The following is a 19509-nucleotide window of genomic DNA, read 5'->3' as shown; positions in this document are numbered from 1 at the left end:
CTTAATTTTCAAATTTCACTGTAATATTATATGTTGCTTTGTTTATTTATTATTTTCAAGCATTTTAACTGCAAAGTCTAGAAAATTTAGCTGTGACATTGAAAATGCAAATTCAATGTAAACAATGTTAAGATTTAGCTTTTTGTAGCATTCTGGAATGAAAATTTTTTATGGAAAGTTTGGTAGTGACTACCAAACTTTACATAAAAATGTTTCATTCCAGAATGCTACAAAAAAGCTAAATCTTAACAATGAAAATGCTGTTAAATGCTAAACTTGATTTGTGAAGTGTTAAATTTTTTATTTAAATTGCTAAAATCTATCTCTCATCATCATCATCATCATCATCATCATCATCATCATCATCATCATCTCTTTAAGAATCTCATTAAAATTAACTTTTCGTCTCTCCTCTACCAGTGATTTTAAGCGCTCAACATACGGGATTCCATGTATCATACTAAGATTTAAACCTCGGATGTGTTATTTTCTGTCACGATCTTCGTTCTGTCACACAATAAAAGAAGTTGATGAGTAGAGAAGTACAAGGTTAACAGATGTACACCTAATAGGCAACTTCCCTTAAAATGAGTAATACAATGTTGTTGCAGACTAGAGAAATAAGAAAGATAAAGATTACAATTTTCATTATCATGTGGTGTGACGTCTCTTTCAGGAATACAATTTGCATATATTACAGTCAATAGGGCATCGTTAACCTGCTTCTCTATCTGCCAAGCGAAACGAAGCAACAGGTATACTAGATGTAATGTTGGGGTTACGCTATGTCCTTCTCCCTCTTCTCACATGAATCATAATTAAGGAACGGATATGTAGGTGCTAAGAAAGATATATTTATGACTTCATAAAATCCAATTTAGGTCTTTTAGGTGTTTATATAAAATTAAAAATAGGTAATTTTAATTTTAGCAAATATTCTATTTTAGGCAGAATTTATGTACAAAGAACTGGTTCTGAAAGTGAGTGCTACAGAGCTGAAGACTCAAATTCTATCAGTGAAAGAGAGTGATTGTTGATTGGTCAGTTTCATTTCGCATAACGGGGTTGCATTGACGCGAAAACTAATTTGTAAGCTCTCGCCTAACTTGAACAACCTACCACTCCTTTTATGCTATGATGGACTTTTGGAAAACTTATAAGAAATAGGCCTACATAACATTTTCTTCCCTCCCCTTTTAAGACCAATATGGGATGAACTTGTCAGACTGGTGTTTATCTGAAAGGTAATTTTTTACATTTTAAATAGCATTTTTGCAGTTTTTTGGGGGTATTTTCCATTTTAGTAGCGATATTTTTATTACAAATATACGCAGAATACTAAAAAGGAGCTTTTCAGACACAAACATAGATTTTAGGCATTTATAGGAGTTTATGGTTCATTTAAGCGTTTTAGATCCTGTTGTTGTCTAGTCAATTGTCCGAAGACAGGTCTGAACCCCACAAGTGATACTAAGAAGGCACTACTTATAAGGCAACTAGGCCAGGAGATATTGGGATAGGGTGGCCAGTTCCTTTCCCCCCTCCACTGCATACATAGCCGACTAGCTACATATTACATTAGTCCCCATATACAGATACATACAAACAATTGTTCTTCCTCTGACAGACATCGTCAAGTGAGATGTACTGCCCGTTAATAGATTTTTAGGTCCTATTGAATTTTAATAGATGGATCCTGTGTACAAAAACGTAAATATATCTGAATAACATACGTCTAGGATGTAACAAACAAAATAGGTACGGAACTATAATTTCGTTCCCTATTCATAATAGATCCCCATATACAGTATAATCCATTTTGAACGTTTGTTACATACCATTGTTTCCTAGTTAATACAACTATTAATATTAAATTCTAATTAAAGGACACATTGCGGACTCCAAACATAAGTGCAGTCCATGCAAGATGACTGAATACGGTCAATCATCATAGTACTGCTATTTAGGTTATCTTTACAAGACAAGCCGTGCTCATCGCTTCTAATTAATCTTCTGGAAACTTAAGTAATGGTCTCGGCTACAACTTAAGAACAACTAAAAATCGAGGATATTAAAGGCTTTTAACTACTAATTTTATGGGAGTAATAAGTCTATAAATCGCTACCAGCAATAGAGTTCAAATTAAGAGCCAAACAACCAATTTAAAAGTGCTAAGCTATAGACAATTTTACCTATTTAGGCTCGCTACTAAACCTAGATAATGACTGATCAGAATAAACTTACAAGCTTGTACTTCAAGCCGATAGATATTATGGTCTCCGAAAACAGAGTTCGTGCATGCCCAGAGTAGCGCAATCAGCTAGTCGGCAGCCATTGTTATTCCATTTCAACATGCTTGGATTAGGAATACAGTATCTGAAATAAAATTCAATTTAGGCCAATGTCTGTGGCCCTTAAAAATAAAAATAGGAGAAACGAGCGTTGAGCGACTTACGCCGATTTTGGAATAGAGACAGACATTTAACCTAAAAATATTTGACTCTGATTTAGGCTACATTCATCCTCTATATAACTGTATACGGAAAATAGCGCGCGCTGGAATAACAATGGATGATATGTCGGCATTTCCGGCGCAAAGGATTGCGGTACTCTGGATATCCACGGACTCTGCGACAATTTTGTCAACCAAGGAACAAGAAATCCCCTATATCATATTAAATATCCTCTTAAAATTCGGAGAAACTCCCTAACTTTTTAATTTGTACTTGGAAAAACACAACAAAAAAATTAGCAAATGTGATTATACATACACAATTGAGTAGAAAAAATATTTACACATCATGCACGTGCAATAGAATAGAATACTCAGTCAGTGTTCGAATTAAGATTTCTCAAGAGGGGAGATAGAATCCTAGATAGAGAATACTATTATTATTATTATTATTATTATTATTATTATTATTATTATTATTATTATTATTATGGTTCAACGCTTGGTCGCACTGAGTTACTTGTCTTGCATCTTGATCATAATAATTATGTCCATAAGCAGGCTTACGATAAAATGGAAATTCCTAAGTTATTTATTGTTGTCAGAAATACTACACATTTTCTTTGCTTTGTCTTTATAAAGTATACTCGTATTAAAACAATTATATTTTGTGAGGGGGATAGAAGTTATCCCTGGCAGGGATGTTAATATGAATTTATGAGAGGGGGATAACTTTTCAATGGGGGGGAGGAATCCCCCCCATCAATTCGCACCCTGCTCACAGTCAATTCTGAATCCCCTTGCACTGGAAGACGATTTCTTGAGAAATTGATTTTTAAGTATTTGCGTTTGCATTAGTTGCACACTGTGTTCAAACATGGCATTCAAGGAAAAAATGAAGACATGTTCAAAAATATTCAAAGCTCTGGGAGACAAATCCATTGTTGAAAGGTAAGTTAATATTTTGCATCGACTTATGTTACAGAGTTTATATTTAGAATTATTGTGCAAGGATTTTTAATTATTAAAATGAGATATTTATTCCAAAAGGTGCATATCCTTGAAATTGTTTTATAAATAATTGATAGGCCTAAAATAGTATTATAAAACATTATTTAAATTAATTAATTGAGTTCTTTGGATTTCTCATATTCGTCCTCGAACTGGTTGGCTCCTGATTCATCGGGACAATGTGTTGCATTTTTCCTAGTATTGCCACAGTACACAAAGTCCACCTGGCTGAGTGCCGACTTTTACTCGGGCAAGCAGACAGTTTCATACTAAAAATGTTATTCATAGCTCACGTGACTGGCAATTGTTCCGTATACTATAATATAAAATGAAATCTAATTAAGAAAATATAGATGAATATAAATGAAATGACAATCAGTTATATCAGAAGCATAAATTTAGGTTGGGGAAACTGATTAACTGCATTTTACTGCAGGCACTATTGTTGTGTAGGCCATGAGTCATGACCTAAGCAAGACAAGGAGAACACGTGTGCAACGCGACGACGGGCAGGAGACAGCGTCATAATATGAAGCCTCCATTTACAAAATTGTCTACATCCAGCATAAATTAATTTGAGAAAAAAGGCGAAAAACTGTTAGCTCCTTTCCTAATTGGTGGAAGTGATTAAGTTTTTGGAGAATTACAGTTTGAGTTGCGTATGTGAATGTTGTAATAGAGAGAAAAAAAACAGCTAAAAATTTCTAGCGAAATATTTTGTTTTTTTATTTTGAATGCAGAGAGTTTTGAAAATACTCTCTGGAAGGAAACCGTTTGGAAGGAAACAGTTTTGAAAAAAAGAATGTCGTTTTATGTTTGTATTGATTTTGAATGGGAATGCAGTAAAATGAAAGGAATATGGGTACTTCTGAAATTAAATGCAGTTAATATATTATTAACGAAACTGCAGGGCACACTAAACCTTTTATACTCAGAAAACTTTATTACAATATTTATCCACAAAACTTCTGAACTAACATCATAACAACCCCTTCCTTTTATTTAACGAGATTCAAAAAAAAATAATAATAATAATAATAATAATAATAATAATAATAATAATAATAATAATAATAATAATAATAATTCGAGTAGGCCTACTGTACTGTACAATATCAGAAATATTAAATTCAGTTAACAGTTTTGTATGAAGAAAATTGCAGGACACACTAAACCTTTCGCAAATAGAAAACAATGTTACAATCAACCACAGAAATTATACTAACGTCATTATTTTGTCTTATTGATGGGAATACTGAAAAATAGAAAAAATATGAGTACGACTTCAAAAATTACATTTAGTTTCACAAATAATTATGAACAATACTTCAAAAACGCTAAATATTTTGCAAATAGGAAACATTTTTTATGTTACATTCAACCACAGAATTTCTACATTAATGTCATATTTTGTGTGACCTTTCTCTGCTCCTCTCTATTTCTTATTTAGTAATTTTTAAAGTTTCTGAATTGGTGCTTAAATTCTCAGACCATCTTCTTCCGGAAAATGGTTAACCTCCACTTCTTCAACTTCTTGGTCTCTTTCATCCCAAAGTCACCATCTATAATGTTGTTATAGAATGACAGATCGCATAAATTTCTCTAATCATCCCAGTCAGGCCATCCGTGAAACGTAGACAATCAACGCATATAGAGCGTACAATAGGCCTAAAGGACCTAAGTGCAAAGATCCGTATCTTGTGAAACATACAAGGAAGATAGTATTTACACATTTATTTATTTCTCATGTTAAATATCTGTGGCTAGTAAACTATGTTACATCATAAATACAGACAATTAACTTATTGTGATGTATATTCTAGTATCATTTAACACACGCTAATTAAAATTTGCAGAATAGCTAATAGAAGAGTTGTGTTTGATTTCGTTTACAAAGGGGCGTCAGTCTTTCACATTAAGGATAATTTAGTTGATCGCGAAAAAAATATGAAATCAGATCGCAAAACAATGACACTTAGTTCCTCGTCTCTAATAATTTTTATGTCGTTAAATGTAGTGAATACAGAGTTCTTCCTAAATATCGCAAATTGCGACAGTTCACATCTGCATAGTAGCTTTTTTTTTTTTTAACATCAGTCCAATCACTCGCAGAAAGTAATTTCATTGTCGATTTGCGAAATGATTGCTACTTATTGAAATATAAAAAAATGGCAATGATTAACAAGTCTGCCAGACAATCAGACATCATGACCTTCACTTATATCCTTGAAGGACGTGGTGAAGTGAAGAAAAGTAGTTAGACTTTGATCTCCTCATCTGTAAGCCTGTAAGTATGTATGAAATTATAATTCAGCTCAGGAACAGGACGAGAGGGTTTGCAAACAAAATGGATTTACTTAACAAATAACAGATAACTATGTTCAAGAAGATTAAAACATTCGAGTCTGGCATAACTATTAATTATATTAACTCCGTGATATTTCTCAAAACAATCATGTTGTAACATGTTTTAAGTCGAGGTTAGCTGGAAGTCTACAAATCCTATCGCGATGTAATATATACGACGTAAATCCTCATTCCCCTTTCCCCCAAAGTTTCTTCTATGCATCAAAATAAAATATAAGCATTCCAAATTTTGAAAATTTTCTACTTTAGAGGTAACGGGATGCAAATTTTTCTAACATTCCATTATAAGAAACTAATTCCACTTATCTATACGAGTTGTAAGTCTATCTTACCTAATGATAAAATCAGGGTTTACGAAACGAATAAAGTGGAAATCTCAACCGAAGGGAAGGTACCTCACCTAAGAGGTAAACCTAGTATGATTTTGATTAGACGCACAAATTCACTGGACAAAAAAGTAAGATTAGAAATTAGCTTTTCTTTTAACAGATCTGCAATGTGAAATCAATCAAATGCGGGTTAGCGCGCAAGTCGAATACTGTCTGCATAGGTACCAGTTCAGTCGCTAAAATAATACGAGACGAACGTTTCATTTTTTTTTTAATTAGGCTAGCAAGCAAACAAATGAGGACTTACATACGGAATAACAACAATACAGTAATTTATTAACATTATTATATTAATAGTAATTTAATGAGGGTTTGAATTTAATTGGCATATTATTTGAAGAAGCCACTTCTTACTCTATTTTCATTACGTTCCGTCAAGCACCACGTTTACGTACTATATATAAGATTATTTTAAAGTTTCCTTGCATTCTTGCATTCGAAATTCGTTTTCGCAAGCCAGCTGTAACAGCTAGGAGGAATCATCGTACTAATCACACGTTACCCCTCACTGGCCGGATGATCGTTCACCTCTTCTGAGGCATGTAGACGTAATAGTTTTCTTAATATGCAGGTGTGTGTCCAATGCCCACCCACAATGGTTTTCTTAATGTGTGTGTGTGTGTGTGTGTGTGTGTGTGTATGTATGTATCCAATCCCCACCCACTTCACTTGCGTGATTCGGGTTCCGCATGTTGCGGATAGATGGCAGAACTCTGACCCATTTTTCTAGTTGTACACCACTTCGGCGGGTCATGCTGTACATGATGTGTATCTGTGGAGAGTATGTCGTGTACCAAGATGAGTGTATGTGTAAGTGTAGTGTCTGGAATGAGTGATGATGATGATGATGATGAAGATGAGAAGGGGAAACCTGGTGCCGGCACGTAGCTTACTCCTATCGAGTAGCACCAAGGGGGCCGCCAGGCTTAAGGTTCCCATCCGACGGACGAATCACTATCAATAGTGACATATGCCTTCTCTTCATATGCATTTAACCCAGGCAATATGGTGCACAATCTAGTGATTAGAAGTTGTGCACCGCCATCTCTCCTAGTCCCGAGGAAATCACCGGGAATCGAACCCGGGTCGGCTGATCTGGAGGAAGACACGCTACCACAGAGCTAACTCGGCGGACGGTTTTCTTAATAAGAAATACAGTAAATATGCTTACTATTATATTGTTATACCTACCGTACTGCGAGATCCAACGATCGAACGAGGTGGTCAAGGCGGTATCGTCACTGACTCCCAGGCCTGGTTTCAAATTTCGAGGTCGGCCAATCTGAGTGTGGGTTTTTTCGGGGTTTTCTCCACCCGCAAAGGCGAATGGCGGATTATAATTCACTTTCTATCTACACCGAACGTTCTGTCCATTGTCTATACATTGCAATAACTGTAGAAGAAAGTATTCTAAACTAAGAGAACAAAGCTGTCCTTGCCCTTCAAAACTTCCAATATATTACGTTGATAATAATCAGACGATGCGACACTCAGAGCGTGAGAGGAAGTAACTGTCTATAGTTATCTCCGAAGAGCGATAAGTCACGCAAACTCGTTATCAAGGGGGCTTCTAGAAATTTCCGTATGTGGAGTCAAAACAATTCACGTAACAGTTTGTGAATGGAAGTTACTATAGTCCCAGCCTGAACAATGAATGCAAGCAAGTCTTACCTTCAGAAGGGGAGCCTCGAGGAAGACCCTCGCTGAGGTCCAAAGGACTGTCGAGCATCGCGTTTATGTGCTGGAGTATCTCCACGTTATTGGGGTCTGGGCGCCCTGACATGGGCACCGGTTCTGAGTCGGGCATCTGTAAACCCACCTGCAAATAAAACCACTCTCTAAGCAAGTTCTCTACAATAGACTCAGCGCTACCAACTAGGTAAGAAAAAAACATTGTCAGAAATCCTGCAGCATGCAGTTGCATATCGCACTTCGTTTAGAGAGAGTAAATATTTCCGAAATTGTAAGTATATCCTTCGCTCACTAGCAGACAGAAATTATCAAGGGTAAGTCAATAACGGGAAATTAGATAATTATCTTAATCTTTGAACGACAACAATATCTCGATTACAAACCATGTGAACCGTACAATCCACAATATACGGACCAGCAGAGTGGCCAATGTCACATACGAATACGTATTTTATCCTTGCATTCCCCTCTACTCGCTGCTTGCACTTTTTAAATGTTTCTTTTCACTTCATATTACTATTACAGTATTTCATTTTATAGGTGGCCGGGTAGTTCGGTAGAACAGCTGGCTACGAACTGGAAGGTCCGGGGTTAGATCCCGGGTGGTGACGGTATTTTCTCGTTGCCAAACTTCCAGAACGGCCTCGATGTTCACTCAGTCTCCTATCAAATGCTGTACCGGGGTTTTCCCGGCAGTAAAAGGCGGTCGGAGCGTGGTGCCGACCATACCACCTCATTCTAGTGCCGAAGTCAAGAAAGCCTGGGGCTCTACCTCCATGCCCCTCCCCCCAACTGCCTTTATAACATGTGAAGGGATTAGGTACCTTTACCTTTATTATACCATTTTATATTACCATTATACGGCGTGTCAGTTTCATTTTCTTACAGCTAAGCACAGTGCTGTCATGGAAGCCATATATCGTATGGGAACCTACAATTTTTTTAATTAATGGTATGGGGAAAAGAAAATTTTGTCTGTATGGAGTTATATAACATATGGGTGCCTAAGTTTTGTATGCGGAGATCTGTACAGATCTTAGATCATCTCTTGCTGTTCCTAATGTATTTTGTTTGAAGTTCATAAACAAAAATTGTCCACCTCTGCAGCACTGGAATCCAGGATTATATAAAATAGCCTAATTGTTGAAAAACAAGAAGTGCTGCAAATACACACTCCAAGATTCATCGAGACAAGTGTGCATCTACGGTGGTGCTACATGGTGTATTCTTTAAATCAAACTTGTGCAATTAAAATGTTAAGCAAAACAATTTCTTTACTTCTTAACATTAAAAAAATCATTAAATGACAGTCGGAGTGGTAGAGAGAGGAGAGTAAAATATATATTTCAAGGGAGAAAACAAGGGGTGGGGTGTTTGGCAAAGAAAAAAATTACCATGACAGCACTGGCTAAGCGGTACTTCCACTGTCCGCAGCTGCACTTCCGGCTTCCGTCGTGCAGTCCACAAGATATCACAGAATAATATCTTTGAGTCATTAACAATTTCTGGTATTACGTTAAAAGTAAACTTAAAATGCATTATTTTATTTAACATCGTCCTACACTAAACGTTGTACAGTCTAGAATTTCGTAAGTAAGAACAAGTTTCATTTGTTTTATTCAATGGTGGGTACTTTACTTTGCATCATTTACCTAAGCGCCCCCCATCTATGCCGTAATTCTTTTTGCCGCCGTAGACGTTTGAGATGGGCAGGGCATGTAGCACGTATGGGCGAATCCAGAAATGCATATAGAGTGTTAGTTGGGAGACCGGAGGGAAAAAGACCTTTAGGGAGGCCGAGACGTAGATGGGAGGATAATATTAAAATGGATTTGAGGGAGGTGGGGTATGATGATAGAGACTGGATTAATCTTGCACAGGATAGGGACCGCTGGCGGGCTTATGTGAGGGCGGCAATGAACCTTCGGGTTCCTTAAAAGCCATTTGTAAGTAAGTAAGGCGTTGCCCTCGGTGCGCCTTGGAAGGCGAACTACATAGCACAGTTTGAATAATGGAGCAATATAATTCCGGTAGGGAAAACTTGACTTCCTTCTATATTTTTTGTCTTTTACACTTCAAAGTGTCTTGAATTTTCAAACAAGACATGGATGAGCTGTAGGACGATTAAGCATATCAACATCTTTAAAATCTCTTAAAATCTTCCCCATATACAGTTAACATATGGAAAAAAAAAACATGCTTGCTGTTCAGTAATGCGAGGGATAGTGTATAACTTCAATCATACACTCACTTCCAAATTCTTGCTCTTTCTTACTGTCAGGCCCAGCAGGAAATGCTCATCTATACAGGCTGGATGATTCCCTTATGTTTGTTATTATAGCTATTATCTTATTGTTATATCAGGCCTTTATCTTAGCTACCGACGCAGGGTGAGGTAGTTACGTATGAAAAACTCGACAGATCCGGGACTTCGTATCGCTTAGAGGTATGGAAATAAAACCGAACGCACTGTATTTGATTCACACATTTAAAACACTTCTCGCAGACATTTAGAAATGGTAATAAAGGTAAGTAGTAGTTACAGAATATGCTAGAAATGCATTTGTAAAAATAAATAGATCGAGAAAAAAGATTTATAATCTTAGCTACAAGAAGTAAAGAAAAAACCAATGAAGCTGTGATTTGTCATTCTCACGTATATTTTTGTCTACGATGTTAGGTCACTGCTGAAACATAACAGTATGGCCTGCAACTGACGCAGTCAATACGTCGTTTTAAAAGTAATTTTTAATGGGCAACAGTGTTCGTCTATAACCCAGGTGCGATGGAATCTACTCTTCACAGCCTTCAAACGAGCTATGAGTCATTAAAATATTTCCTTCTTCCCTTGTAACGTTAAAGGAACTCGTGCAAATTTCCGAGTATCGCTACTTCGCCCACATTACACCTACTAAGGGGACTTTGAATAGCAAGTCAGCAGTAGACACCGCTTTGAAGTCGCTTTATTCCTTTCAGTATAGCCGCATTATTTCAAGAAATGTATTATTGCTCCCAGCCAATAGAATTCTTTTCTTAGACGCGTTGACGGCTCTAAATTTTATTCTTCTCAATGTGAATTTCAGAATATTTATCAGTGTTTACTCTGACTTATTGACAAGCCTTACGAAAATATATATAAATAACAGATTTAGTGCAGAAATTTTGAAGTCTTGATTTCTGACGGATGTGTATAAAACACACTCTTGCAGCCGTTTCAGTTTTCGTATCAATGTCCATAACATAGGCCTGATACCATAATGTAATCACGTGACGAAACCAATTATAGGACTACCGGTATTCTATTATTTTCGTGAAAGTAAACTACAGATGGCTCAATATTTCTTTACATTACATTCTGCGTTCAACGTCGACGCCTTTACTTTCTACTACATTATTTTCCGAAAAAGTAGTACGAAATGGAAGTATAAAAATTGAAAATTTATCCTTTGAAGAGGTGAAAAAATTCAAATATCTTGAAACAACAGTAACAAATGTAAATGGCACTCGAGAGTAAATTAAACGCAGAATAAATATGGGAAATGCCTGTTATTCGGTTGAGAAGCTTTCATCATCCTATCTGCTCTCAAAAAAAGCCGAAAGTTACAATTTATAAAACAGTTATATTACCGGTTGTTCCGTATGGTTGTCAAGCTTGGACTCTCACTTTAAGAGAGGAACAGAGGTTAAGGATATTTGAGAATAAGGTGCTTGGGAAAATATTTGTGACTAAGAGGGATGAAACTATAGGAAAATGGAGAAAGTTATACAACGCAAAACTGCACGCATTGTATTCTTCACCTGATATAATTAGGAACATGAAATCCAGACATTTGAGATGGGCAGAGCATGTAGCACGTATGGGCGAATCCAGAAATACATATAATGTGTTAGTTGGGAGGCCGAAAGGAAAAAGACCTTTGGGAAGACCGAGACGTAGATGGCAGGATATTAAAATGGATTTGAGGGAGGTGGGATACGATGCTAGGGACTGGATTAATCTTGCTCAGGATAGGGACCGATGGCGGGCTTATGTGAGGGCGGCAATGAACCTCCTGTTTCCTTAGAAGCTATAAGTAAGGAAGTACCGGTAAGTATTTTGAATGTATTCCACTTCCGATATAATACAACAGGAGGTAAATGATGAAAAAAGAAAGGAAGGCATAAAAAAGATAGAAGAAAAGAAAAAAGAAGAGAAAAAGAAAGCAAGAAAAAGGGCTTTGAGATCTTGTTCAGAATGTACGTTTTGTAAATATAAGAAATCTTCATTATTACGTTGGCTGTTTAATTTCTTCGCCATCTATAATTCGAGAGTTTCTGTAATTGATATGCCTATTTTTTTTACCTACATTTAATTTTTAGCAACTCTTCCATGAAGCTTCGGACTCTATGTAATGAGGAATGACAATTAAATTACACTGCTTCATTTACTGATCGAAGAAAACTGTAACCTTACGTTTTTGTTACTGCAGTTCGGAGGGGAGGTAAACACCCAGATAATTCTGTAAAATTACAATGTGAACACACTGTAGCCCTACTAATTAGTATGGATGCCGCCAACAGAAATTGACAACTACACGTCTATTACTTCACACGATATCGCAATTAATCTGCTTGCAATGCGCTTAGTTACTTACCAATGAAACGGGTACATACAGGAATCATAGACGAAAATGGAACGATTTCCTTGGAGGACACAATAAAATGATAAAATAGCTAACATTGTTATGCCATCAGCCATCACTGATTCTGTAGAATGCTCATATTTATCCACTTCGCCATTTGTATCAATGGTCTCTAGTTGTAGGTTGAATGTCATCACCCGCAATAATAGCAGATGCACAAATACATAGACTATTAGCATATTCTTCATTATTACTAATAGACCTACGTTTACTTTCACTATGTTCTATGCTTTAACAAAAAGAACAAATATCTCACGAACTCATTGTCACATAAAGTGAACTCGATGAACACACTAGAAAATGTTCCAGACTTTTACTAATTCTTTCTTATTACTCGATCGAGGCGAGTGAAGAAGCCGCGGGCGTAATGTGAACTATCGCGATGCGGTATTACGAACGCAGGAGCAGTAGCGCCACGGCTCCAGGCTGCAGGACTCCACTGGCCTCGGTCGATTTATTTTATTTTAGTTGGTTATTTAACGACGCTGTATCAACTACAAGGTTATTTAGCGTCGATGAGATTGGTGATAGCGGAATGGTATTTGGCGAAATGAGCCCGAGGATTCGCCATAATTACCTGGCATTCACCTTACGGTTGGGGAAAACCTCGGAAAAAAACCAACCAGATAATCAGCTCAAACGGGGATCGAACCCGCGCCCGAACGCAACTTCAGACCGGCAGGCAAGCGCCTTAACCGACTGAGCCACGCCGGTGGCTGCCTCGGTCGAGTAATACCTAGTATAGAAACAAATCTTGTGCATAATGAATGTCTATGTAATATGTAAGGTGAACCGTAAATAATGTCATTAATTTCATGGAGTGTTCGAGATATTTCGAACAAAAATGTTTAATACAATTTTCCTCATTTTTGCTTCATTTCCGAGATAAAAATTGTTTTATGTGAAACATTTCATGGGAAATCCATTCATTTAGTTCCTAATATGTTCAGTCAATTTAAGAGAGCAATGTATTACGACAATAAATGATTGAAAGAATTTAGTTTTTTCGCCATTTGTTATCACTTGTATGGTCTCTAGTTTTAGGTTTAAAGTCTGCTGAGGCATGGTGGACGAGAGGTCAGCAGTCGACTGGTAGACCTTGGGCCCTCTATAGGTTGTCGCGCACAGGCATAGTAACATTGCTATCACCATTACTGTTACTGCTACAGTACTATTACTATTAGATTTTCCTTCGATTGTTGAGAAAAAGAAGTAATATTCTATTGGGTTCAACAGGTAATAACAGACAGGACACTAGATTACAAAAAGCCAGACAATCTTTTAGAAAGTGAACACACTCGCTGGGCTGCTGATCCGGAGCTGCGTTCGGGCTTGGGTTGGATTCCCCTTTGGACTTTGGTTTCTTCGGAGGTTTTCCCCAGCCGTGGGACTGAAGCCGGATGGTCTATGGCGAGTCCTTGACATCAACCCCTTTGATTTGATTACCTGGTTGGGTTTTTCCGAGGTTTCCCCCACCGAAAAGGCAAATGCCGGGTAATATTTTGGCGAATCCTCGGACCTCATCTCATCTCACTACATCTCGCCAAAATGTAAAAAAAGTTGTACAAAATTGTAAAAATTGTAGAAAATTACTAAATTGTAAAACTATAAAAATTTGTAAAAATTGTAATTGTAATATTGTAAAATGTTGACATGTTCCACATCTTAAAGCTTCATTGCTCATGTAAGATCTATGGAATAAAATGAATGAATGAATGAATGAATGAATGAATGAATGAATGAATGAATACGCTCGAATACCGGTCGGGAATACAAGCATCAGACATGCTTACATAGCCAGCATACCCTGCGTCAATATTGATCAGTCATTCCGCAAGCTGACTGGTATTTTTACTCATATAACTTGACTTCACAAATCCTGGCCGACAGAGGTCAGTGAGTGATTAGTCTGTATCTGATTAAGCTTCTGTAAATAATTAAGGTCTGTTCAATTAACATCGTAGCCAATAGAGCCACTAAAATTATCCCAAATTTCTTGCCCACTAGCCCGTTAAAATAAAAGAAATCGCCAACACTACTAAACTTTCCAACAACTTTACTTCAAATTCAACAATCACTTAAAAAAAGAAAAATGTGTCGCGTAAGGCGGGAAACAGTGACGTATGTGCTAAAAGGCGTCAAAACTATTTTCTGTCAGTCTTACAGAGTCTTACGAAGGAATAACTATTTATTCAGCGTTTCTGACTTAAATAATATCGCGGGTCTAGTACTGTAACTAGATAATTTCAAATCTAATGTTTTGAGACAATTAGGAAACAGCTTTCATGCAACCAACCTCTTGTTTTCATGCGTAGTAGCCTAAAGCCTGTAGCAGATTTTTAAATAAATTATTTACCTTAAGAAACCATAATGTATCTCTACGCCTACTACATAAATAACCCACTGAAGAACAAAACTCAAAACCGTGAATAGGCTATATCGAGTTACCTAGTTATTAGTATTAGACCAGCGATGTTAAATCATTGTGAGCGCGTGTATGTGTTGAAATATCCACATCCCACTTAAATGGAATCCCCCCATTTTTGGTTTTAACATGGATTACATTCTTTTTTTTTTATTTTAATGAAATAATAATACTCATTAAAGGGTACCTGGTGACTACTGGCACCCCTCCCCTCGTGCACACACTTATGACTAACTTTTCCGTGATACCAGAAAGAGAGAGGAAGATTCCAATTTTTTGTCTATTATAAAGCCTAATTGGCTGGGTCACTGGCTAAGAAGAAACTGTCTATTGAAGGGTGCACTGAAAGAAATGGTGAACGGAAAAGTTCGGGGCAGAAGAAAATAGGCCTATCAGATGATAGATAAAATTAAGATATGTGGACCGTGTTCGAAGACCAAGAGGAAGGCGAAAAATAGGGAAGACTAGAGAATGCTAGGTTTGCAGTGAAAGACCTGCTCTTGAAGAGAAAACAATGAATGGCCTATTCTCTAGTCATTCGACAACGGCTCGTCGTGAAGTACATTCGGAGAAAATCTTAGTCACCATGAACAGGCCGTTTCCGGCATCGAAACTTAACACCATTTTGTGAGAGACCGCTATCAGGACCTTTCAAGGCTGTGCCTTAAATCAGCGCCGACTTCTATATTTATCATAACGTCTCTTCCCAGTTGCACAAGAACGACAACCCTATTCGGGCAGAGCTATCAGTAGACGTTTTATTTATGCTTACGTGGGTATACGCTCAACTCCCAATGATACGTGTTACACTACGCGAAGATATGCTATGTGGAGTAGACTGCCAGCCATGTAGATTCGAATCCCTTCCCTTCGAGCACCATTTGCCATTTTTATAGTCTATCCGGAGGTCTGTCAGACGAATGGCTATTTCTCTCATCAGAGTTCAGATTTCCGCGGTATACAATGTAGTCCGAAATGCTTTGGTTTTAAACCGTCATAGATGTGAAAAAATTCAACGTATCGGTTCTATAATCAGGTGGCAGGTAAAGGGGAAATGGAATGGAATTGGAATTTATGGGAAGGGGGCACTATGGCCCAGCACTCCGACGATCTATTGCACCAATTCTCAAGCCAGGCGCATTCCCACACCGGCTGACTACACTAAGGTTCGCTGAGTACTTAAGTTTTGAGCAGGCCAGCCCCCTCCGAGCGTCGCCGTATTTCCCTACCGGTACATATGTGAAGAGTTATGTCGTGCAATAGGGAGAGTGTATTTGTAAAGTGTTCGTGTAAGTGTAGTGTAGGGAAAGGGTGAGAATGACGATGAAGGTGAGGAAGGGAGAAGGGGAAACCCGGTACCGGCACGTAGCCTACAAGCACCAAGGGAGTCGCCAGGCTTAACGTCCTCATCCGAAGGACGAATCACTATCAACAGTGACATACGCCTTCTTTTCATATGCACTGCGGAGAGATTTGGGATTTAACCCAAGCATATTTGTGCACAATTCAGCGATTAGAAGTTGTGCACCGCCATCTATCCTAGTCCCAAGGTAGAAATTTTACATGATGTACATAACGCGGAAAAATAAATTCATTAAATTATGCTATTGAAGAGCCATCATAGTTTTTGGAATCAATCATTTGAGAGGACACATATGATTTTTAAAACTTCCACAATTTTCATCCAAAATTTGTGAAATGTAAACTAAATAAAGAGATCTACAATACTATCATATGTACAAAATTTGGTGTCATTAGGTCTAATAGTTTGGAAATTATATTTTTAAATTTATATTTTATATTAACGTCACTAAAAAGGATCTTTACGCCAAAATGTTCAAACTTTTAGTTCATATTTCCTCAAAATCTTGAAAATAGATGTGGGAATAAAAATTAATTAGGTTTTAGAGCTCAGTTTAAATAGAGAGACAAATGTTCAAACTTTATGAATTAACCATTACAGCATATTAAATTTAATCTAAGTGCAACATGAATATTCCCGAAGGAACTTAATATGTCATACAAATGTTAATTAAATTTCAATTATCAACATTTAATTGACCTGTGTGAGAAGTGTCAGACCTATATGACAGTAACTGTTGTTCAAGAAGCTTTTTTAACGCAATAAACTGCTTAAAATTTTATAGTCGTGAAAACAGCACTAAAAAAAAAATCTCTAAATTCACGCACCGTATGTTTGGCCACACTTCAGTATATGGTTAGATCATATAATTGCGATCATAACAAAAAACATTGATTTTCTTAAATTTTCAGCATTATTTCACCACAGTGTCCCCTTAAATGATAGTTGCACCTGTGTTGTCTCGTCTAAAATCAATTTCCTCTCTTATCCAGAATAATGTCTATATCTGTGTTTGTGTTGTGTTTCGTACTGACGTTTGACATTTTTTTACAAATTATAACTTATTAAACACTGTACTTCAATGCGATGCTCAATGTATAAAAACTGAACTTTTTACTTATAAAAAAAAATCTTTTGTTGTAATCTCGCTTCCGATCTGACATGGTCTGCAACGTTTTATGTACTGTACACCCTTTCTTACTGCTGTATTAGCAATGTGCCTCAGAAGAAAAGCGCCGCGCCTTTAGAGAGAGCTTAAAAAAGCTCGCGCTCGGAAATACTAGTAAGCACCGCATCACTGATTAGTAAGCCGTCATTTTGATCATATGATTCTGCTTGTACTGTATTCCCTTTGCCACGGAAAGTGACCGCTCTCCTGTATAGTAAATTTGTGTTAAGTATCGTTCGGGTTAACGCGAGATTCACACGGGAAAATATTAAACATCAAGGTCCGAGGATAAAATCAAGTCGTAGCAGCGACGTATATGTATGTCATGAAAAGACATGTTCTCTAAGAAGCGTTTATAATATAATGGCTTTATTTAACCTGGCAGAGTTAAGGCCGTAGGGTCTTCTCTTATACTCATTAAAATCTGCTTACATAGTTGAACATACAACTGAATCGGATTTAAATAAAGATTTACATAATGATATGAAAAAAGGCAGTTAAATAAAAATTTACCTAATAAAATAAAAATAAACATAGTGGAATACATATTAATGTTGTTAGAATCAAATACATGAACTCAGAAGCTGATAATTCAATAAATTAACACAATAAAACAATAATAAGCACATTGGAATACATATTGGTATTAAATTACAAGCAAGTAGGGTTCACATAATTAAACCAGAAACCGACAATTGAATAAAATGTATCCAATAATAATAATAATAATAATAATAATAATAATAATAATAATAATAATAATAATAATAATAATAATAAGTATATATAGTGGAATACATATCGGTATTAGGTGATAAATGAACACAATTTACATAATAAAGTCATAAACAGAGACCTGAATAAAGAATACACAAAAATGAACGCTGCGGTAAAAACATGAGCATTAAATTAGAAGAAAATACTATTTACATAACATTATAGAGGCGGTTGAATTAAGTGTACACAGTAAAAATAAGAAACAAAATAAAAATACAGTGGAATACATAGCATAAAATATTTGCAACGCATTAGGTATGGCAATTTATCATAAGATATTCTTCTAATTTATATTTAAAAGAATCAAAGTTCGGCAGCCCTCGACTTCAGGCGGCAGAGAATTCCAGTGACGAGAAGTAGTAACAGTGAAAGATGAGGAATACAGATATGATGTGTGAAATGGAATTTCTAGCGTTATCGTGTTGTGACAGAGTATTTAAGTTATTATAGCGAACAAATAAGTAATGATGGGCAGAAGTGTGCAAAATTCGGTATAAGAGAGAAAGAGAGTGTAACTTTCTCCCCTCGTATAACCTGAGCCACGACGATTTATCGAAGGAAGGTGAAATGTGATCGTAGTAGCGTACATTACAAATGAAACGAACACACGCATTATGAACACGTTACAGTTTCTGGGATACATCCACACTTAGATCATTGAATAAAGCGTCACAATAAATCGAAATGAGGCATAATAAGAGTCAGTACAAACGTCTGCTTTAATTTAGCTGGATAGTGGTAGTCTCTCTAATGAGTGAAGGATGGAAATGCGTTATCGATAAAGCTCTTTCTTCTCGTTACAAAGACCGCGCTTCGAATCTCTCTATGTAAAAAGCACGCTTGTAAAAACAGCGCACGCGATGATTCCCGAGTTATTCCGAGGTGGGCCTTAGCCTCTGAACAGCGGGCAATTTCCGTGTCTTTTAGAAACCGAGGATGAACAAAATGAGATAAATAGTTCAGGGAAAATCGCGTATACAGAATGGCAGTATGAAGGACGCTATAAAAATATGTATTTCTGCAAAATACTTGAAAAGTATACTTTTAGAAGATCACCGTACTTTCCCAACGAGAAAGTAAACATCTAAACAGATTAGTAATTTAGTTTCTGATATGCTTACTACAATAGACCTATTACGAGAATGCACAGTGAGCTAACAGACTGGTTCTGTTTTTCTACGTC

General features: G+C 36.7%; 1 protein-coding gene across 2 annotated transcripts in view; it reads right to left on the bottom strand.

Moving 5' to 3' along the window:
• Nucleotides 1-19509, bottom strand: part of orb (polyadenylation element binding protein orb) — a 137019-nt gene that overhangs the window by 69777 nt on the left and 47733 nt on the right. For both annotated transcript variants that reach the window (XM_069818870.1, XM_069818869.1), the window contains one exon: nt 7891-8038. In XM_069818870.1, the coding sequence (XP_069674971.1) occupies nt 7891-8026 (136 nt within the window). In that variant the 5' untranslated portion in view covers nt 8027-8038. The remainder of the gene's footprint in view (nt 1-7890; nt 8039-19509) is intronic.

The sequence above is a fragment of the Periplaneta americana genome, chromosome 2 (genome assembly GCF_040183065.1).
Source record: "Periplaneta americana isolate PAMFEO1 chromosome 2, P.americana_PAMFEO1_priV1, whole genome shotgun sequence".
NCBI classification, from domain to species: Eukaryota; Metazoa; Arthropoda; class Insecta; order Blattodea; family Blattidae; genus Periplaneta; species Periplaneta americana.
This window is presented reverse-complemented; position numbering and strand designations above follow the sequence as displayed.